At 35.5% G+C, this 23,134-nt stretch overlaps 1 protein-coding gene across 8 annotated transcripts in view; it reads left to right on the plus strand.

Moving 5' to 3' along the window:
* The first annotated feature begins 2,959 nt into the window (after nt 1-2,959).
* LOC132123939 (ATP-dependent 6-phosphofructokinase, platelet type-like) overlaps nt 2,960-23,134 on the plus strand; it is a 29,831-nt gene continuing 9,656 nt past the window's right edge. For 2 of the 8 annotated variants that reach the window (XM_059534626.1, XM_059534621.1), the window contains exons 1-16: nt 2,960-3,191; nt 6,059-6,132; nt 6,886-6,963; nt 7,110-7,299; nt 8,264-8,429; nt 8,578-8,622; nt 8,775-8,883; nt 9,405-9,500; nt 11,416-11,508; nt 11,719-11,844; nt 12,426-12,490; nt 13,050-13,119; nt 15,476-15,622; nt 19,356-19,426; nt 19,539-19,626; nt 20,655-20,807. In XM_059534626.1, the coding sequence (XP_059390609.1) occupies nt 3,101-3,191; nt 6,059-6,132; nt 6,886-6,963; nt 7,110-7,299; nt 8,264-8,429; nt 8,578-8,622; nt 8,775-8,883; nt 9,405-9,500; nt 11,416-11,508; nt 11,719-11,844; nt 12,426-12,490; nt 13,050-13,119; nt 15,476-15,622; nt 19,356-19,426; nt 19,539-19,626; nt 20,655-20,807 (1,662 nt within the window). In that variant the 5' untranslated portion in view covers nt 2,960-3,100. Of the gene's footprint in view, nt 3,192-6,058; nt 6,133-6,885; nt 6,964-7,109; nt 7,300-8,263; nt 8,430-8,577; nt 8,623-8,774; nt 8,884-9,404; nt 9,501-9,894; nt 9,991-11,415; nt 11,509-11,718; nt 11,845-12,425; nt 12,491-13,049; nt 13,120-15,475; nt 15,623-19,355; nt 19,427-19,538; nt 19,627-20,654; nt 20,808-22,783; nt 22,937-23,134 lie in introns of all 8 variants that reach the window. The other 6 variants (XM_059534623.1, XM_059534620.1, XM_059534622.1 and 3 more) reach the window with 4 other exon arrangements.

Consider the following 23,134-nt stretch of genomic DNA (forward strand, 5'->3'; position numbering starts at 1 on the left):
TAATACTATATATATATATATATATATATATTTTTTTTTTTTTTTTTTTTTTTCATTTATTTAGTTTAAATAGAGGTTGAACTGAATAAACAAAAACAAAAAAAAATAAAATAAAACTACATACATATACATACAAAAACTAATAAAACTGACACAAGCACAAATTGTTTTACAAAAATTTCAATTAAAATGGAAATGACAGCAGAATATATAAAAATAAAGTCTATATAAGATATATAAGCTATAATAGTATATTAATGGTAGTTAAAAACCAATAGCATGGATCAGCCTATGTGCATATATAGCCTTTCCCAGCACAAATTTGAAGTTTTCTTAAAACATTTTTTAATAATAATAATAATAATAATAATAACAATAATAATAATAATAATAATAATAATTAATTTATACTTTTTAAAATAACAAATTAATAAAATAATGTGACCAATTAAAGCAAGCGCAAAACTGTATGCCAATTCTACCATTCCTCTTAGTATTAGAGTTTAATAAAAATAAACTTTTTTCTTGTTTTGTACTCCTGTGCATGTTTTGCACGTGCATGTTTGGTGTCTGTTTTTATACTTATATGTAGTTTTACTTTTTGATGTATTTTCTGCATTATTCAGGAAAGAAATACAGAATTGATATGTAAATGGTGGAAAAACAGTTGCAACTGTGCTCTAATGTGCCGCCCTCAATATCAGTTAAACGCCCCCACACTTTCCACTGACAGGAACTTCCTCAAGGTATACCAGAATTTGGGTATCAAAAAAAGATGTCCTGTTTCATTTTTACCCTACCTGACAGGTATGGTCAGTGTTTCTGGCCTGTTTCATTTTGACCCAGCCTGACAGGTGTGGAATGCCAGGTGTCACTTCTCAAGGTATAAAAGGCAAAGCACAATGTCACATCAGCATCTCACAGCATCTCAGCTTCACCTACACTCGCTGGAAACAGGTGAGAACTTCTGACACCAAATGTTATATATGTGTTACATATATTTGTTTGTGTGTGTGTGTGTGTGTGTGTGTCTCATTTTTTTTTTTTTTTTTTTTTTTACTAATGAAAATTTATTCCATGATTTCAGAAAAAAAAAATGGTCTGGATTAAATTCACCATCATTTGCATGTTCATATCTCTGCTGGAAGCCCATAAGGAGTGTGCAAGACACATAAAATGGGCGCATCTCATTCAGTCTTTAAATTCAATGGTAAATGTCCTTAAAACAACATAACTCTGATTTCACTTAATGTTAAATGATTTTATAAAACACATATGCTTTGTGCTTTCAAAGGGCACTGCGATATCTCATGATTGTGCGTTTGATTATGAAGAAGCCAGTCTGTGTAATCCACATCACCTGGCCAATATGGTTTGTACATCTGTCTTCCTTCTAGATGTTGATAAAAGATGTTTTATATAAAGTAAATAGCAAAAATAAAAAACATAAGATTAAAGTGTTGCTCTTCACAGGTGGATCATAATGCAATTCTTCTGGTCGACATTGTCAAGAAAACAGAAACAATGTACAAAGAGAACCCAAACCCAAAGACGTTCATCGAGGCCCTTCATCACACCCGTCATACTCTGAGCAGCTGTGTAAGAATCACAAATAAGGTATAATACAGCCACGCAGCTCATTATCAACATGATAATCATATTGCCTGTATTTTTCTGGTAGGTTCATAACTCTGACAATGCTGAAAATGAGCCTGTGACCACATGCTTCAATAAACTACAAGCTTTTCTAAAGAAAAAGGTAAGATCCTAAAGTATTTAACTGTCTGACTATCTATCTTTCTATTCATCTATCCATATTAATGTCTATATATTTCTATTTTTTACAGTCCCATTCTCATTGTGCATGGGAAATCATTAATTCAAAAGTGAGGGAGGTTCTTCAGAGGCTGGAGAAACGCTCCATCAGAAGGCGACGCTAGAGACTTTATCACAAATGTCTTTATTATGCATGCATTAATGGATATATTTTATTGCATATAAGGTATAACATTTTATAAGCTCAATGGATATATGTATATATTTAAAGAAATGCACATTATGTACAAAGGTACAAAAATTCTTGATTTATTGAGTCGTGAACAGATTATTGCTGTGTGAGATATCTAGTAGTAGAAATATAGTTTTTCTAATAGAATTGTTGTGAAATTCAAATATTGTAATGCACAAAATGTGAGATTATTTTGAAATATGTGGATTCTAGATTATTTATTAGTTTTATTGTTTAAATGTGAGTTTTCTTTCCCTATTTTCTGAACTTCTGCATTTGTACTAATGCTACCTAATGTTACAATGTTACTACCTAATGTTAATGTTCTTGAACAAACATAATAAAGAAAACTAATACAATCACCATTTTATGTTTTATTTTAATTAAAACACTTTACTCTGTGATATTTTTAATAATTCTAAAAATATATATTTTAAATAAAACAATTCTTAGTCTCTTTAACAAATTTAAAACACATCAATTAAAAAGTGTATTGTCATATGTTAATTTATAGTAAATCACACACTTTTATTGTGGATGATGCTTCTACAAAGGCATTTACACGCAGGTTTTTTTTATTTTTTTTTTACACAAACCAACAGCAGCATACTATAAAAAAATAACGGTAACAAGCTACTGAAATGACTAGCACAACGCCAAAATAACTCATTTACTTGTACGGCAATTAAAATAACATATATTTACTGCTGACAGCAATAAACTTACAATAAATTTAATTTCGACGATTTTGCTCATTGACGGCGTCTCAGTTCCCGGAAATACAAGCCAGACCATTTTGACAAAAGCAAACCAAAGACGGGCTCTGTGCAAACTTATCGTCCCGCCTGCATCAATTCGCGGATTCCGACAAGAACGCGCGATCTGATCAGCCATTGGCTGGGAGAGCTGTCAGTCACAGATCTGGGATATTATTGGAGCAGGGGCGGCAGAGAGAGGACTCTCAGGAGGAGACCGCTGGAGAGAGAAGAGGAGCGGGGAGGACAAGAGTCCCCGAACCGGCACATTTTCATACAGACTTTAATTTATTCATTAATATATTTTAACATATAACAAGTATTAAAAAAGGGAAAAATGGCTCAGACAGACAACAAGAGGTTCTTTGAGAGTCTGTCGGGTGCTGGGAAGGCCATAGCGGTGCTGACGAGTGGAGGAGATGCGCAAGGTACATGACTCCTGAAGAACACACGGTTATCATTCTGATTACTATCTCATGGGTATTTTGTTAAGTGTTCAAAATGATCGACATAGTTTCACTTTTACATATGTTGCATTCTGTTACACGGTCACCAGCGTTACATTGGCTGTTCTGTCATTATATCAGTCGCACTGTCTCAATGAATCCTGATATTTAGTTTTGCTTCTCGTTAGGATGAAATGGCCTCCGACGGTCCAAAGCGACTGAAATGTAACGTTAGCCACGAGATAACCACAAGGTCACAGCTCCTGCGGTATGATACATGGTTTCCGTGTATCACTTCAGATTCAGCAATGCTGCTTTCGGTTTAGACGGGTGTGTAGAAACGCATGTTGAGGAGGATGAGGATGAAGCAGGTCACACTAATTCAATCTGAGCTCATGTCAGAGGCTTTCATTTCTATAATAACGTTTCCAAATAGCAAACAGCTATACTTTACGTAGGTGTTTAGGTGAATGGATGACATTTACTGTATCCCGGTATCGATAAATGTCACTGCATTGCGGAATCATGTGACCTTCACGAATAGCACGAAGCGTGTCTTCACTGTCTCCATCCAGCCTGAAAGATGATGCTTGCTTGTGTTTGCATAACATTAACCGTCATCTTTGTGTTAGGCTACCTTATATCATTGCCTTATATCTGTCTTTCAATCATCAAAATTATGATTTTGCGTCTTCACCAACCAGGAAGTTGCTGCGCGTTTCACAGTGGCTTTCTCGTGTTTCTCGCGTGCAAATGCTGTAAAGGTCATGGTTTCTTCTGTATGTGATGTGTTTTGTAAAGAATTGGTGAATTTAGGTGACCTCGGGGTGTAGGAAGCCTAAGAGATGCGTACGTGAGGACCCGCTGCACCTTTGAGAGACGAGAGATACGTCACAAGGGAAATGAGTCATGTGACCAACTCCCGCTAGGGTAAAAGGGGAAATATTAAAATATTGAATACTATTTACGCAGCATCCATTTTTTTCCCATCATAATTATTGTCATAATAATAATAATAATAGTTAAAATGGCATCACTGTCCATTACTGAGCCTTCTTGTGATGGCTTGTGTTTATTTTTTAATCTAGTTAATCCAAATGATCTATAACATCTTTATTTTTAATCAAATATAAATATATATATATATATATATATATATATATATATATATATATATATATATATATATATATATATATATTATTATGTCTGTCCCCTCTAATTTGTAATTATTTCTCTAGCTATCTGAACAGATAATTGTTTTGCTACCATGATTGATTGTGATAAGGAACTGCATAGCTATTTTTGTGTCCCTCCCCCAAAGGAAATTTAGATTATTTATTTATTTATTTATCTATTTATCTATTTATTTGTATTTTGGTATTGTTTTGAAACCATATTATATAGGTGCAGATAGGCCTGTCGTAATAATCAATATATCGACTTATCGCGCAATATATGTACATGACCTCGATAATTTTTGGTGATGCAATATATTGCCCATTATATTTACTTAAAATTGAATGTCACCATGTTTGTACATTTCACCTGCACCTGTGTTTTTTGCAGCTTCTTGAACATAACATGGTGTAGTCGTGAGGCGCTAGTTTGAAAATAAATAAATGCTTCTCCAAAAAAAGTTTAATCTGCAGATATGGTCTTGTTTAGGGATCTGTGCCTTTGTGCATACGGACATCTGACTGCTGAGTGTTTTACAGAAATGGTGTGCACACTTAATTTACAGAGAATAGAAGGTCAGGGAAAAATCTGTGGACAATAAAATTCCACTTTGTAACAATGTCAAATCAAAGGTGCTCTTTTGTATGCTAAAGTGTACTCCTTCACAAGAGCTTCTCTGCAGCTCCCGTGAGAAATGCAAATGTTCTTGTTTTGGACTGTAGTGTAGGTTACTGGGAAAAAAATTCACATACATTTTCATAGTTGTTAATGAGTCACCATGGATTGAATGTGTTATTTCTGTAGTCATTGTCTGATGTAACTTACAATCAATATTAGTCATTTCAGTGGCTTAATGTATACCAGCACATGTCTGACACGTACATGTTATAGATGAATTCACTCAATTAGTGCTTGAGAACTTTAAAACAGCTGCAGGACATAAATAGCAAACCTTTGTCTATTTTAGATAAACTGATCGACAGTGACAGACTCAGAAGCTTGAGCTCACGGTGACACTGAATTTTTCAGCGCCTGTAGGGCAGATCTCTCACCTTGACACATCTGACATCAGACTTAACAATGTGCCTAGCAAACAATAAAAAGACTAGATAACCCAAGCTGCACTGTATCAACAGACCCACGTATCAGAGAGACTGTTGACTTGAGCTTGTAAGCAACCATCTCTTTTCTCCCACAGAACACTTAAAAAATATTTTTACAGTAGAAAATGCATTGAAAAGACAAAACAGTTTTTCAGATGTTGGAGTTGTTCTGCTTTTCACATTGTCTCTTTCTTACTCAATCCTTCCCAGTTAATTGCAATGTGTTGCCTTGTAAAAAGAGTGTAGCTTTCAGTTAGCAAATTTAGCATACTTCAGCATACCAGATACAAACCAGATGTTATGGACATAGCACCAAGATGGTTATAGAGATAGAAAGCTAGTATTTCTAACCCAGTATTAGCATAGAGAGCTATGAGGGAGGTATTATAGCAAGACCAAGTTTTCATAATATGCTTCACAGTGGGGTTACAGTAATCCTCAAATTACATAATCAAGTGCAAACCCAAACAAACAGCCAGTTCTAAGTTGCTTCTTCCCAGTCTTCCCAGTATTTTGGTACAGATATCCATCTATAACACAATCTGTCTGTTGTTCCTCTGCATGCAGGGATGAATGCTGCTGTTCGAGCTGTGGTCCGTATGGGAATATATGTTGGAGCCAAAGTTTACTTCGTTCATGAGGTCAGTCTCTAGTTCATTTTTACAGAATTCAGATAAAACTGGAAGAGTGGTATGTCTTTACATGATGTACAATGATATGTAAACGTTAATAAGACAAACTATGCCATTGCTGTATAACATAAGGGTTGCTCAGTGTTGTGTTCACTCTCTCCCATCGGCCAATCATTTATTTCCAATATAGAAATGTTACTCCTGAAAGAACACACAGGCATTTTTTTCTAGTGAAATAAGTCATGTACTGTAAATAATATTACAGAGTTGTTGGCATAGCAGAAGTGTTTCCACAGTGGTTTGAATTAAAGCCCATGTATCTGGTCTCATATAAACACACTTTTTCCATTAGTATCACATCGCATCTCAGCCCTGCTTGAAGAGATGTCTGGCTGTGATAGGCCGAATATCTTCACCCACTCCGCTTTTATACAACTGCTTCAGTGAAGAAACCCACACATCCATTTTCTCATGATTCCACCCTCATTCTTAAAGGTGAAGCGTGTCATTTCATCTGTGAAATCATTTGTTTGAGACGCTGGCAAAGGCTAGCATTTGCTAGTGGCGCAGAAATGACACGCTTTACCTTGTGCTGCACAGAAACATTTTGTAAACACAAAGCCATGCCCTTGCCAAGCCAGAACATTGCCTGCCAATCTCCGTAAGCTGGTTCACATGATTACCTGAATTCATTTCTGGTAACTAAGATGTCATTCAAGGATAAGAGGAGTCATTTTAATTGTGTGCTTGTGTGTTTTACAGGGATATCAGGGTATGGTGGATGGAGGCGACAATATCAAGGAGGCGACATGGGAGAGTGTGTCCAGCATGCTGCAAATGGTGAGTGTCACAAGAAACATCTCATACATACCGAGACTCATACATGCTGATGCTCACAATGTTGCAAGGTTACGATTACTACATGGGCCAATAGCTTTTCCATTTCATGTAAGCATTGCTAATTCATTTGTATGATTGTGTTCTAGGGCGGCACTGTAATCGGCAGCGCACGATGCAAAGATTTCCGTATGCACGAGGGCCGGCTGAAGGCTGCTCATAACCTGGTGAAGAGGGGCATCACTAACCTGTGTGTGATTGGTGGAGACGGCAGCTTGACCGGGGCCAATCTCTTCAGAGAGGAGTGGAGTGGCTTGCTGGCAGAGTTGGTCGAGCAAGGTATACCTTGGGGCTGCAGATGACACTATAGATATAAAATTAAGTTTATTAAGAGTTTTTTTTGACTAATGTACATACACATTTACATACAAAGCATTTTAATTGTTAAAAAATTGTTCAATAATTTTGATAATATTGGTCATGAACTTTTTAGGATTTCAACAAGGCTTAAATTAGGCAAAAAAAAAAAGATCAAGCAGAGCAGACGGATATGCAAATGGGGTGTGCGATATCACGATTTTTGATCGTTTGAGGTTTACATATAAACAGTTGGATTTGTCTAAAGTGAAATTAGCTGAGAGAAAAATGGATGCGTGCAGCTCTTAAAGTGACAGCAGACTAAAAGTACTAAACATGCTGCCGCTTGTCATTAAAGGTATAGTTTGCCCAAAAATGAAAATTCTGTCATTATTTACTCACTCTCATGTTCTTCCAAACTTGTAAGAACCTGTAGAAACTATTTTGAAGAATGTGGGTATCCAAACAGTTTCCAGTCCCCATTGAGTTTGATAGTGGGAAAAAAATACTCTGGAAGTCACTGGGGATCAGCAACTGTTCGGTTACCCACATTCTTCAAAATATCTTCTGTTCAACAGAAGAAGAAACTCATTCAGGTTTAATACAACTTCAGAGTGAGTAAATGAAGACAGAATTGTATTTTCTATTTTTTTTTTTTACCCTATAAAGGCTTTGTTTTTAAAAGAGGGAAAATATTTTGGTTGCGCTGCTCGGATTACTTGCAAATTAGTAAACCAACATGACAAAGAATCACAATAAAAACTTAAATCGTGATTTTTCGGAAAAATATTAATAAAAGGATTGTGATATGATTTTTTGCCATATCACCAAACCCTATATAATAATCAAAAAAAAAAAAAAAAAAAAAATATATATATATATATATATATAAATCTGGCATATAATTTGATCTAATTTAGCATCTTGTGGCTGTGTTTAATCGCAGGTCTGATTGATGAGGAGGCGTCTCAGAAATACTCTGCTCTTCACATTGTGGGCATGGTGGGCTCTATTGACAATGACTTCTGTGGCACTGACATGACAATAGGAACAGACTCCGCCCTCCACAGGATTATTGAGGTGGTGGATGCCATTATGACTACAGCTCAGAGGTACTTCAACAATCCATAACCAAAATTAATTCAAGTAACACAAATCTAAAATGACATCATCTAAAACCACCAGATGTTTCTTGTGAACGTAAATGGCAGTTTGTGAGTGATTCCCATTTATTGGCTAATCATTCTTTATGGATTACAGTCACCAGAGGACATTTGTGCTGGAGGTGATGGGCAGGCATTGTGGGTGAGATTATTACATATTATTACAGCTATTTTGGTCTGGATTTTTTTTAAATATATGATTGGCATAGTCTTTGCGCTTGACGGTGAAATGATGCTGGCTACTGTCAAATAAGACATTGTATTCTATTCATCTGTATGCACTTGTGTATAAAGTTATCTGGCATTGGTGAGTGCCCTGGCATGTGGAGCCGACTGGGTGTTGATTCCTGAAATGCCCCCTGAGGATGGCTGGGAAGAGAAAATGTGTCAAAAACTCTCTGCGGTAAAACAAAAATACATCACTTCTCACTAAAATTAAATGCAGCACTCCTTGTACAGAACTCCTTATAATAGTCAGGTGGTCACACTTGAATTACATTCAGGTCTATTCTTACTAGTTTTCTACCTGAAAAAAAAAAAACACACACATTAAAGTAAGCTTGTGGTTGTATACAGTGATGGAGAAGTGACTTATTAAATTATTAAACTAAATTAACTAGTTCAGCTTCACTTTTTATGAAGTAGAATCTGTTAACTGAAATGTATAGTTTTCCATCACAACTTGTTAGAGATATTCTAGAAGTGTGTGATTTTTATCCTGGATTTCTCTAAAAAAACTGAGTAAGGTTCTCAACTACCCTTCAACATCTGTTGTACACTGTACATGTACATATACAGATTGTATAGACATCTGCATACAGTAAATCACTTTCCACTAGTCCCAATATATATTTTCTATTGGTACATACTCCTCTGTTTATAACATGTATGTTTTTTGTGGAACAAATGTGTACACGGTCCCAGACGCGATCCAGAGGATCAAGGTTGAACATAATCATAGTCGCTGAAGGAGCCATTGACAGACATGGAAAAGCGATTACTTCTAGTATAGTCAAGGATGTGAGTACTGAATGTTTTCAATGGGAGAGAGCAAAAATCTGGAATGCTTCATAACTGAAGTGGCCCATCTCCAGTAAGACTCCAAAGAGATGCAAAGACTTGCTGCAAAGGGCTTTCACACTGTAATAATGACTTAAAGACCTTGACCAACAGCACTGCCACTTGGCGAACAATTACAGTAACAGTCAGTGTGAATGCACCTCAACTGGGTGTATGGTGGAGTGGTTAAATTCCCAGGTGGACGATCTTTGCAGGATCAAGTCACTATCTCTGCTTTGCTCTCAGTTGCTTAAGTAGGATTGGTGTTTCTGTAAGGGGGCAGCCTGAATTCCAGCTTTTTGAATCTCTCCCACTGTTTTGTCTTCAGTTCGTGACGTGTCTCTTACCCTCATAGAAACGGGCAGGAATGAAAAGGCTGAATATCATAATAGTAGCTGAAGGTGCGATTGATCGTAACAACCAGCCCATTACCTCAGAACATGTAAAGAATGTAAGTACATGATAGTGCATAGAGATCCAGCTCATGCATTGACCCCTGACCTCTGTGAGCTCTGTGTGTCCGCGCTCTCTGGCTTTGTCCTGTGTGGTTTGCTTAAACACACACACACACACTCCTTCTGGTAAGGCACTTGTGGTCACCTCTGAACATAACCAGCTATGGCTAGCCTCTACTTACTGGATGTCTTGACTACTGCACGGCATCGGTGGGTTAGTGTTTTGAATGCACATTACGTTACAGCTCAGTCTTACATGTTCTTTCAGAATACTTTTAGTATTGTTCAGACTTTATTTTTAAATATGCTCATTTAAAAAATAAATAAATAAAAAAATCAACTCACTAGAATATCATAGAGAAATTAGGTTTTTGGATTGTTCATATTTGGGGACCCAGTCTTATCCAGGTACAATATATATAACAGAATATCATAGAAATATCTGAAATTATTGGGGAAATTGTCAGATTATCATCAGCATCATGGTGGTATGTGTTACTTATGCAAGCTCAGGCAATACAAAAATCTAGTTTTAATTGAGGAAATGGAAACATTTGTTTTCTTTGTTCAGATTGTTCAGTGTGAGGGGAAGTACAAATTTCCTCATCCTGAAAAAGGTCCTGCAGGAATTGAACTATTTACAACGTTTAGCATTAGTCTCTAAAAAAAAAAAAAGACTAAAAATGGGCTGTAATTTACTGACTAGCATGCAACGCTGTTCTGATTTCACCAATTAATGCTCAGTTTCTTATTCTCTGCTTGTGCGTTGCAGCTTTCTTTTGAATCTTTATGCTAAATGCATGCATTGTTATGGGATATTCTGGTCTTCTGTGCTTGCACTAAGCTGTATCAATAAATAACATTTCAAATAGTAAAACATATGAAGGAATGGTTCACCCAATTTCACCCAATAAAGGAAAGTCTGAAATCATTTACTGTGATTTTACAAACTCAAAATATGACTTTCTTTTTTAAATGGGACACAAAAGGGTATGTTTTGTAGAATGCTAACACTGTTCTCCTAAACACAAAAAAAAATAAAATAAAAATACAGAAGAACACCATATCACAGAAGTGATCCATACAACTTGTGCACTATATTCCAAATCATACAATAGATTTGTGTTAGAAACATAGTAAGATTTAAGGCACTTTAACGTATAAATAACCTCTTTTGTGTTCCAAGTCATAGGGGTTTCATAAATGACAACATCATTTTCAGTTTGGGGTTAACATAATTAGTAAGGTTAGTAAACACGATTATGGTGATAATTTTGTAGGATTTAGCTATTATATAAATGTGAATGGTATCTTGCATGATGAACAAGATGTTTTGTTGACAAAATATGACCTAAAACCTCTGAATTCCCTTGATTCCTACAGTATAATTCAACTCTAAATCTTTTTTATCACCCCTCCAGTTGGTGGTTCAGTGTCTGGGCTTCGACACACGCGTGACCATCCTGGGCCACGTCCAGAGAGGAGGGACCCCCTCGGCATTTGACAGGATTCTGGTAAGAAACTCTTGGGGATAAAAACAGGAGGGTTGGGGGAGCTTACATGAAGTACATAAACAGATTTGATGGCCGCCGGAGTCAGATTTAAAATGACATTTTCTGTTTACATGGAATTTGAAGCTATTTCTATACATAAAGTGACTCGGGTTACATTAGAGTTGATTAAGTGCATTACAGATTGCAGTGCTGTTTTGTGTTTGCTCTCAGGCCAGTCGTATGGGTGTGGAGGCGGTTCTGGCACTGCTTGAGACCACTGCAAACACGCCAGCCTGCGTGGTGTCTCTGTGTGGGAACCAGTCTGTGCGGCTGCCCCTCATGGAGTGTGTGCAGATGGTAAGACTTTGGGTTTAGTGTTGTGATAATAAAGATCCACACTCACACGGTTCAGCAGAGGAATGAGAACACAGCATTACTGCTGCACTCATGAATCATTCCGGCATTTGCATCTCTGTGAATATGTTTAAATTTAATATCTAATTAGGTTGTTTTTTTGTTTTTTTGCATTAGTGCTTTAAGGGATAGTTCATCCAAAAAGGAATTTTCTCATCATTTAGTCACACTTAAACCCTTGAGCTACTTTCTTCTGTTGAACAAAAAAGAAGATATTTTGAACAATGTGGATACAACATTCTTCAAAAATAGATTATTTTGTGTTCCAGCAGATGAAAGACATTTATACAGGTTTGGAACAATGTGAGTAAATGATGACTGAATTTTCATTTTTTTATTAACTATTCCTTTGATTGGGGGGGGGGGGGGGGGGGTCAGAATAAAAAACAATGTGACATTATTTTCACTTTCTTTGTGAAAAAAAAAGTATGACTCAGAAATTGCTTCCAACAAATCAGTTCAACCTCCCCCTAAATTCATGCATCATACCATTTGTAATGGAAGTGCTTCTGTTTGTCTTGTAGACTCAGCAGGTGCAGAAGGCCATGGATGAGAAAAGATTTGAAGAGGCCGTGCAGCTACGTGGAAGGTGCATTTACTACATTTAGTTTGTATCTTGTTGTGTGGCTAATAACCTTTTATTGTTTGAATGTAGTTTAACTTCTTTCAACCCTGAATAGCTTGTACACTACTGTTTAGAAGTTTGGGGTTGGTCAGATTTATATATATATATATATATATATATATATATATATAATTTTTTTTTTTTTTTTTTAGAAGTCTCCTATGTACAGTAAAAATGGTAATGTTGTTAAATAGTATTACAGTTTAAAATAACTGTTCACTATTTGAATATATATCAAATGGAATTTAGTCCTGTGATGCAAAGCTGAATTTTTCTGCATCATTACTCCAGTCTTCAGTGTCACATGATCTTCAGAAATCATTCTAATATGCAATGGATAGCATTTACCTATGTATTTGTAACAACGACTATCATTTTGTATCAATTTAATGTATCCTATAAAAAAAAAAACCAAACTTTTGAACACTAGTGTATGTTGTATAGTTTGAGCATAACTACAGATACAACACTCATATCTTATTAAATATAATAATAGCACTAATGTGTTTGTGTGTACATGTAGGAGCTTTGAGAACAATCTGAAGACGTACAAACTGCTGGCTCATCGCAAACCAGAGTCTGAGCTTCCACACGTGAGTGTTATGTCTTGAGAGGGATGATGTGTTTGTTTTACTCTGGTCATCTTTCACTAAACACCTCAGCTGACTGACATCAGTATGCTGTTCACAAGCCCTCACTACATGCTGTGAAACAGAATTCCACCTCTAGCAGATACTTCCAGAGGAAACCAACATCAATTAGTCCTGTCACACATCCTGTGCGAATATTTTTGCTTGTGGATAGCTATTTTTAGTTGTATTCTCTAGCTATTATTATCCCAATGTCGCCGAATCCTTAAAGGGCCTTTAGTTGTGTTAGCTTGCTTTAATGCTTCAAAACTAACATCAGGCAGCAACATGTCTAGGCTATAGTTAAAGTTTAAATTTATTATTAAATATTCACTATAATATAATAAACAGGATGTGTTCTCTCGGTTAAGAGATCAAAACCCTGAAATAACTTTGAGCAAAAAACAAAACAAAAATATTCGATTTATGCCGATATTCGAAAATATTAAGGCCCCCCCCCCCCGCCAAAAAAAAATGGAACTCAGGTTTGTGTTTGTGTGATAGGCTAAGTCCTTCAATTTCTGTTTTTTATAGAAAATTATTTTGATAACATTTCTTCTCCACTGTGTAATGACAGTAAGACAAGAGAGAGTGCTCAAAACTCATCATTTGATCGCATACTTTAATGGAACATTAATATAGTAATATAGAATCATCCTCTGAAAAGAAATGTGGTGTGAACATTTGAGAATTTGTCATTATCTTTCTAAATGTGCGCTCTTTGGGGCTAAAGGCTTAATGAAGCTGTTTAAAGTTGCCATGTTAGGCAACAATTAATCGAATTTCTAATCGCGATTACAATTATGGATGCCACAATTAAATAATCGTTCAAAGCGGCAATTAATCGTTCAAAGTCCACTTATGTTATTCTGCATGCTTAAGATGTTTTTTTCTTTCTACATGTCATCTTAGGGGTTTTTCTATTGTTTTAGTTTTAGTATAACATTATAATACCAATCATATTTTTACATACATTTATCATTTAAAGAAGAAACCAGTCCGATGTATATTTGACATTAGAGGCTTAATACTATATAAAAGCACTAAAAGTTTGTCAGTTAGTGTTTTCAGCTTGTTTATTTTCTTATAAAAATACGGCATACAGTTGCATCAAACAATGGTATAAACATCATTCAATGTAAATTGTGATAATCAAGATTAATAATCGCAATTACAATTTCAAGGGAATAATCCCTTGACAGGCTGACCCGTTTAGATCTTGCGTGTGCAATGGAAATGCGGCTAATAATTTCTTAATTCTGACTGGCATACAATGAACAAATCAAACAAACATAAACGGGCAAAGGCGGGACCCGTAGGCTGCAGCCCACTCAAGCCCATTGGTAAGTTCAGCCGTGCCTATAATATATTTTAGAGCTTGACACATTTGGAAAATATTTATGAAGTATATATTATTATAATTTATTTATTATGATGTTCTTATTTACCTGACTATAAATCAGTTCCCAATGAACTTATATGACTAGTCATTCATGATTATGTTTTGCAAATAGCAGTTTCTCCTTTTTATGTTTTTATCTATTTTATTTAGGTTTATAAATCACTACAATTCTCTCATATCTTACATCCAGAGTTTCCAAGACCACGAGAACCCTGATTCTCAGATAATTACTATCTATCTGATCTAAAATCTAAACATTTATTATTATCACCATTAATCATTTTAGCTCATTTTAAAGTTGTTTTGTCCTATTTTACATAATTGTAAGCTATCTTCGGGCCCCCTTGGCAGTTTTCTGAGGCCCCTAGTGAGTCCCGACTCCCAAGTGTTTGAGAACCACTCATGCATAGTAGTGTATGTTTACTGTTGCTTTTCTAAAAGCCTGGTGTCGACCAGAAAACAAGAGTCTTGAATGGCAAAGCTGCTGCCTCACAGTCACAAAAGTCAAACGACAGCTTGTCCAGAAGTGTTTAGTCAATAATCTTTCTCTGCTCTGGGCTGTCATCGAGTTAACGGAAGACCAAACTGCCCTGCAACAAATGGAATGAAAAACAGATTAATGAACCAGCCACAGATGGTTGGAAACATTGACACATTTTTATGAAATACCAGGCCTCACATATATAGACATATCAGCTGGTTATGTAAATGAATATGGCCATTTTGTATTAGCTTTGTCAGGCTGCATACAGTATATCCAGCACAATTTACAGTAATCCATGAGGACACTTTATTATAGACAACCGAACATAAGTCAGAAATATAACTGAAGTCTCATGTTAGCAAACGCTCTGCTGTATTATGAGAAGTGGATTTAATGTCAATTATTGATGTGTTGTGTCTTCATCCCCCATTCAGAGCAATTTTAACGTGGCTGTGTTGAACGTGGGCGCCCCTGCCGCCGGCATGAATGCGGCCGTGCGCTCGGCTGTCAGAGTGGGCATCTCCGAGGGACACAAAATGTTTGCTGTCAGTGATGGGTTTGAAGGATTCTATAAGGGGCAGGTAAATATTAATCTCTAAAATCCCAAATTTAATAACCATCCAGCAGGTTCTAAACCCAGTGGCTTATGGGTGACATTCAGTAAGTGATGTAAAACAAGAACTGCAAACAAGCTTCACATATGAGCAACATCCTTTTCTGCTTGGGCCCCATGAGGTAGCCTTTCATAATGGCAAATCAAAAATATGATGTCATCCAGTATCTTATGTAAATGCAAGACAGTGGTGTCACATCTAGCCCTGCTCTACTGCAGGACATGACAGGATTTATATAAACCAGTTTACCGCTGCAGTACCACTCTGTGCTGGTAAGGGGCGATGGCTAAGAGCTTTCGGAGGAATCAAGATAAACAATGAGCAATTAATTACATTACATAGCCCTTAGATTGAGACATGATCCCCTAATTATGTTGTTGAACAAACTCAAGGAGGATTACAAACTCGGGTAGAGAAAGCAACGCCTCATCAAATCTATGTGATATATAGTTATTAACGATCTTTTTATTGTTTTGTTTTGAATTCTTATTTTCTCTCCAACCCTTATACATTGATAGACTTGTTGAGTTATTTTAGGTTAAGAGAGTCTCATCCATAGCTGAAGTCTTTGTCTTTAGCTAGTCTATAACAATTTAGAAACCACATGAGTGACAATCACATTTAAACCATTTGGATTTCTAGTTGAAAAACTACACTAAAAATAAATAAATTAAAATTATTCACTTTATTTTATGTGCAAAATAAGGGTTAAAAATCTAAAATTGTAACATTGCAATCGTGGAAAAGTGGAAGTTAAATTCACTAAACTAAAAATTTAAATAAATGAGAACAAAAGCACAGAATTGTGTTAGGCTATTTTGATTACCTCATTACAGTCACTTTACAGTCAGTGCTAGCATAAAAATAGACTTACTTGTAGGGTTAAAATTCTACGTCACATTTATTGTCCAACTACAAATATTTTAGCGAAATGTAAATTTTAGTCAGAATTATTGTACTCTTATTTAATTGAGCTCTTTCTGTTTTCTGTGCAGTTTAGTGGAGAATCCCAGAAGGCTCATGCACTTCTAACAGACAAATGGAAATATTTCCTTGGCTTTCTAACATTTACAGATGGAGAATATACACACGCAGCCTTTTTGTCTGAGCATATGATGGGCCGAGACACTTAACTAATATGCGGAATGAAACTATAAACTACAGGTGTTGGTCATATAATTAGAATATCATCAAAAAGTTGATTTATTTCACTAATTCCATTCAAAAAGTGAAACTTGTATGTTATATTCATTCATTACACACAGACTGATATATTTCAAATGTTTATTTCTTTTAATTTTGATGATTATAACTGACAACTAAGGAAAATCCCAAATTCAACTTTTTGATGATATTCTAATTATATGACCAGCACCTGTATGTCCTACCAGTTTTTAAAGGCCTTAATATGAAGCTTGACAGATGTTAAGAACAAATTGGATTGTGCACTTTCTCCGCAGCAGCTTAGTCTGTGTCCTTCCACTATATTCTCAGATGCACTTGTATCAAACTACTGTATATCGATATAAACTGTATTGCCTCATATCGAATCGCTTGTGAAGAAAAAAAAAACGATATATCGTACAAACTCGATATGCCGCCCAGCCCTACCCTTGAAAAAGTATACTTAAGCATCATTTTAAAAAGAGTACTTAAGTGTAAACAATATAATGCTTTACATTTAATTGCGAGTTAATTTGAACTAATGAAATATATTATAGTTTAAAATGTTTAAAAATTAATTAAAGTAAATTACTTAAACTTTAAAATCCACATTAATTACTTCTTTGTGCCTCTTTTGTCATTTAAATATGATAAATGTATATCGTCGAATTTACTACAAAGCATATTCTTAATGTAATTTTTAACTTGTCTGTCAAGCCTTTAAATGTATTTATAAATACACATTTGCAATGATGACATTGCAGTTTAGTCCATTAAAAATATATCCACCTCAAATATAATGCTGAATAACACGGTTAAAAAATTCTAAATGAAGTACTTTGCGTATTCTCTAGTATGTAAGTCAACACATCAAAATAAGTGTACTTTTTAAATCACAACAAAATATTAATAAAACAATGATTTAAAATGTAAACCGTTTAATTTCACATTACAAAGTTAAAGTTAATTTCACAGTACAGTTTGTTAAGATACTCTAGTGTTGTCACGGTACCAAAATTTCAGTATTTGGAACCGATACCAGTGAAAATCCACGGTTCTCGATACCAATTTCGGTACCAAAGCAAAACACAAAAATATGCTTAAAGAAAAAAAAAAAAAACTTTTTATCACTAAAAATAAAACCAATGCCATTCTTTATACTTATTTACAATTGTGTTTAAAGTCTGTCTACAAGTAATATAATTATGAAAACACTAAACACATTTGTCTTTTAATGAAATTTAAACTTTTTTTTGGGGGGGGGGGGGTAAATAAAGGTGATTTGCTATTAAAATTAAAACATGGAAGAAATATTGTGTGATTTATTTCTTTAAAAAATAAAGTTTTTTTTTTTTTCAACAGTAGTAGCAGTATCACATACATTCTACTAAAAAATAGTAATATTTCTAGCACAACGACTTTATGCAAAAATGAACTTATTTTGACGGGTTGTCATGAATACCTTTAAATTGACACTGGTTTTACTCAAATGAAACGGTAAAATGCTTGTGAAGTGACTCAGAACAGTTCTGGTGATGTTGTTGATGTATTTTTGTCCTCATTGAGACGGCAGATGCTGAAATTACTGCAAGCATCACTCGCTTCAGTCCATGTAGTAAAATTCACACAGAGACGCGCAGAACATGCAGGATTCATATTTCAACCAACTTTTGCGGCTTAACATTTACAGATACTGGTCCATATGGAGATTTAATTTGATTAATTTATGCTAACTTTGACAAATTCCGTGACTGCCCGTATTAAAATCTATGTTTAATTTTAACGACTGGATTTTGAGATTCCGTCCTCGTTTTCTGCTTCACGGAAATCATAGTGCTGTATGTGTCAAGAGGGTTTACCGGGTACTCGGTACTAAAGAAACCTGGTACTGTCACATTTACATTTTTTTTAGTACCGGGTCTTTTGACAACACTTATATACTTACTCTAAGTACACTTCAGTTTAATTTTGTCATTCCTATTTTATTATAGTTTATATATATATATATATATATATATATATATATATATATATATATATATATATATATATATATATATATATATATATATATATATATATATATATATATTTTTTTTTTTAATTTTTTTTTTAAGGACATTACACGTGCACATTCAATACAGTTAAGCACACACTTTTTCATATAACCATGGAAATTTCTGTAATGTTACTTATAAAATCTAAATATAAGTTCAATATATGTGAGTGTGCTTTAATGAGTAAGCTCATTAAAGCATTGCGTTGTTAGCTTAAATACTTATTCTTAGACATGCAAAAATGTCAAACTCATTGACTGTGGTTTAGTCACTAATGCAGCTCATGTGAAATATAATTTGTGCGATGTGCTGTCTCAGATTAGATACTTACGAGGTTTCTTTTCATGTAGGATGGTCTCTTAGAGGACAGCTGCTCATGTAGAGTTCTAAGCTGCTTACTTGCATTTTGGAGTTTTAATGCACTCTTAGGAAATGTTTGTTGCAACACATTTTTGATTCACTATGCTCTCCTTTCTCAGATAAAAGAGATCAAATGGGCAGATGTAGGTGGATGGACGGGTCAGGGTGGATCCCTCCTGGGAACTAAACGGTATTTATCTTATGTACAAAGTTTATGTCCCATGTTTATATACAGATTTTAGTAATGCAGATGGTTTTGCATGCAATGTGCTATACTTAGTACAATATTCTCAAATTTGCAGAACACTTCCTGCAAAGCACATTGACAAAATTGCAGAACAGATGCGGAAGTATAACATAAATGCACTGCTAGTGATCGGAGGATTCGAGGTATGTCTTCCAGCCTGGACTTTAGGCATTTTAATGTGTTATCTTGCATTTAGTGTGTCACATGAATAACTTAAAAAGTGATGTTCTTCACTGTTAATATTTTAGATAGTATTTTAAAATGATTATATTTTAATAGTATTTTGTACTTATGTAAATACAACCACTTAAATAAGTAACATATTACAATGAACTTAACCTTAGTTAACTACATCAGGTAACATGAAATCTTCTAAAGCAATAAATATTTTTTTAATCTTTATAAAAAAAAACTGTTGTATAAAAACTTGTATCTGTTATTATAATTTAATGAACCTGAGCTAAAGCAAACTAACAAGTAACATTAACAGAGATTAATAAATACTGTAACAAATGTATTGCACATTGTAATTAATTAGCTAAGGTTAACTAAGAAAGATTATTGTAAAGTGTTACCCAATATGATAATATTGATCATTTTTAAATTATAAAATATATAGATCATTTTGCAATTCAGTTTTATTTTATTTTTTTCAAAAGTCCATGACACTGTTTTGTTAACTTTCCTGCCCTCTCCATCATGTTGTCCTATGCAGCATCACCTAAAGAGTCCTGTGCTCCTGTTCTTTTCATAATGAGCATCCAAAAGCATTCAAAAATGATGTTAATCACCTTAGCAGGCACCGGTTTATCCTTCAGCTGATTGAATGAAGAACATTAACATTCACACAGCTGAGATGACATATGGTGCCATTTAAGCTCCAGAATAGCCACAACAGTCATTTCATGTTTTGAGTTGAAGCTCATCTTCTCTCTTTCTATGGAGACATCATCAGAACATGTGTGTATGTATTTTACGCAAGTGTTTCTATTTGAAGTGTGTGTGTACGGAGTGGATCCTCTGTCTCATGCTCTCCGTCGTGATGGCCATGGCTTTTCACTCGGTTCCTTCCTCGTCTGTCTCTCTCATTGCCTGTCTGTCTTCTCATTCCATCCCCATTCCTTGCACCGCCGGCGGTTCACTAAATCCCCGGCTCTGCCCTGCCCTGCAGGCCTTCCTGGGGATCATGGAGTTGTTAGCAGCCCGCGGGACTTATGAGGAGTTGTGTGTGCCAATGGTTATGGTGCCGGCCACAGTCTCCAACAATGTGCCCGGCTCAGATCTCAGCATTGGCGCAGACACGGCTCTGAACGCCATCACTGTTGTAAGTGAGGCTGAAGGGCGCCACCTACCAACCAATCACATCAGCGCTGTCTTTTCTTTATGAGCCAATCAAGGAGGCTCCGCCTTATGTTTACCAGCCAATCACGTCAGACTAGGCTTCCAGCAGCAGTGGGTTCCAACTCAAAGCTGCGGTCACATTTACCATTGTTCAGCTAATTTTCGTAGACAAAATCTAGTCAAAATTGAGAATTTATGCGCTACAAGTTTCATATCGGGTTCCAGATCAAATTGGCCAACAGAAAGATAGTTGATTAGAAAGTGACTTCTGTGTGAACTCTACTTCCTAAATCATTACACTGTTTATATAAGATTATGGATCTTTCTTTGCCTTCAAAATTTCGCTAATGTGACCGAATCTTTAGGCACCTCTTTTGCAGTCAATGTCTAATGAGCTCAAATAAATTCAAATGAGCTTTAAACATCAATTGAGTGACTGCGGTGCTCATTCCTCAGTGTAGATGTCGTTAAAAAATCTAAACTTTATAAACAAAAGATACATGTGTCATGTGCCCGATCTTATGTATTTTTAGTAGACAGGACATGATTAATAATATCATTAACTTCATAAAAAAAAATAATAATAATAATAACAAAAAACCTTCCAAATAATACTTAAGAAAGAATACGTTTATTGAGATACGTCTGGACCAAATTCTTGAAGCAAGATGTTATTCCTTGTTGATTTGGGGGTGAAATATGACCTGCTCATGTTCTTAATAGTTTTGTGAGCTTTAATTTGAAACATTTCCACACTAAGCATTAAAGTTTTGGCTGGTAAACACAAAGCTGAGCCGTTAGCTGACAGGTAAGTGGAGATGACATGATGGTGGCATGTTTGGAACTGTGCTTTTTTTGTGGCTGTCATGTGACTGAGCCTGTGCTGTGCTGACACTGCATTAACCTGTCATAACAGAGCACTCACCCCGGCTCACGCTGGAGGAACTGGAGTCTGTCTACATAGTTTCAACACAAACCTTACTGCCAGCTTTTCATAGTTCACCAAAAACCCTCATGTCCTTACAAACTCAATGTTTTGTTGTCCATGGAACTCAAATGCAAAGTTATTTTGATATATATTGGATGCTTAAAAAATTAATGACTATATAAAAATAAAAAAGTAAAGGGCAGATTTTTTTGCAATACAAAAAAAAAATATATACAGTAAATTATATATATAATTATATATACTGTATATATATATATATATATATATATTTAATTTAAGGGATATCATCACACAGCATTTTGTTTTGGTAAAAACGGGAATGAAGAAACAAATTTCATGTGAAAAACAAAGCACTTTGTCAATAATAGTGAAAAAAATACCATGTTTGAAGATTTTCAGAAAAAAAAAAAAAAAAAAACTCACATTGCGTGACTTCAGAGCCTTTGGAATATAGTGCACTATTACTATGTCATTCTGGAAAGCGTTTATTTTTCCTTGAAATAAAAACAACAGGGGTAATGGCATGAGGGTGAGTAAATATTGACAGAATTTTCTGTTTTGGGTGAACTGAGACATTTATATTTACTCACACTCACAATTTAGCAAGCAAATCGCATGCAAAGACCAGTTGGAATTTATTTGCCAGTGTTACGAGGGCATCATCACTGTCAGTTACAGTACACTATCAATGTTAATGTGTGGACTGAATCAACTTTGCTGTCTCTGTGTCTGTTAAGAATGTGCAGAATCCCTGCCGTCTCGCTTCAGTGTCTTGCCACGTGACAAGCCTGTGTGTGTGTGTGTGTGTGAGTGCATAAGTCGATTCGATCCCATCCGTACCCCCTTCCTCTCCCCCTCGACTCGCAGTCTGAAGCCATGTCGGCCATCACACGGTGGGTGTCCCATCAGCAGGGCCCACTCCTGCACCAGTACTCCCCCTGCTGGTCTAACGTGTGCATTGTCCTGTCCCCTGTGGTGGTCCCCTGCTGTGTTGTGCTGACCTGCCAAAGGCCTTAGAGTGTCTGCTGCAGCTGTATGAGGCTCGGTCCAGCTATGAGGAGTTTTGCATCCCGCTCTGTATGCTACCTGCAACCATAAGTAACAATGTGCCGGGCACTAACCTTAGTATCGGGGCAGATACGGCCCTCAATGCCATTGTGGAGGTAAGAAGATAAAACCCATTCCTTTATAAAAACAGTTGTGCCAAGTCTATTAGATTCAGATTTTGGGGTTGAAATTACAAAAGGTTTAATAAAGGTGTTAGTTTGCTAATATCACATTTTAACAATCAGTATTCTAGTTCTTATGTTAATATTTTTCCTCATATCATAGTTGAATTATTGAGCCTGACAAGGCCAAAA

The sequence above is a fragment of the Carassius carassius genome, chromosome 42 (genome assembly GCF_963082965.1).
Source record: "Carassius carassius chromosome 42, fCarCar2.1, whole genome shotgun sequence".
Lineage (NCBI taxonomy): Eukaryota > Metazoa > Chordata > Actinopteri > Cypriniformes > Cyprinidae > Carassius > Carassius carassius.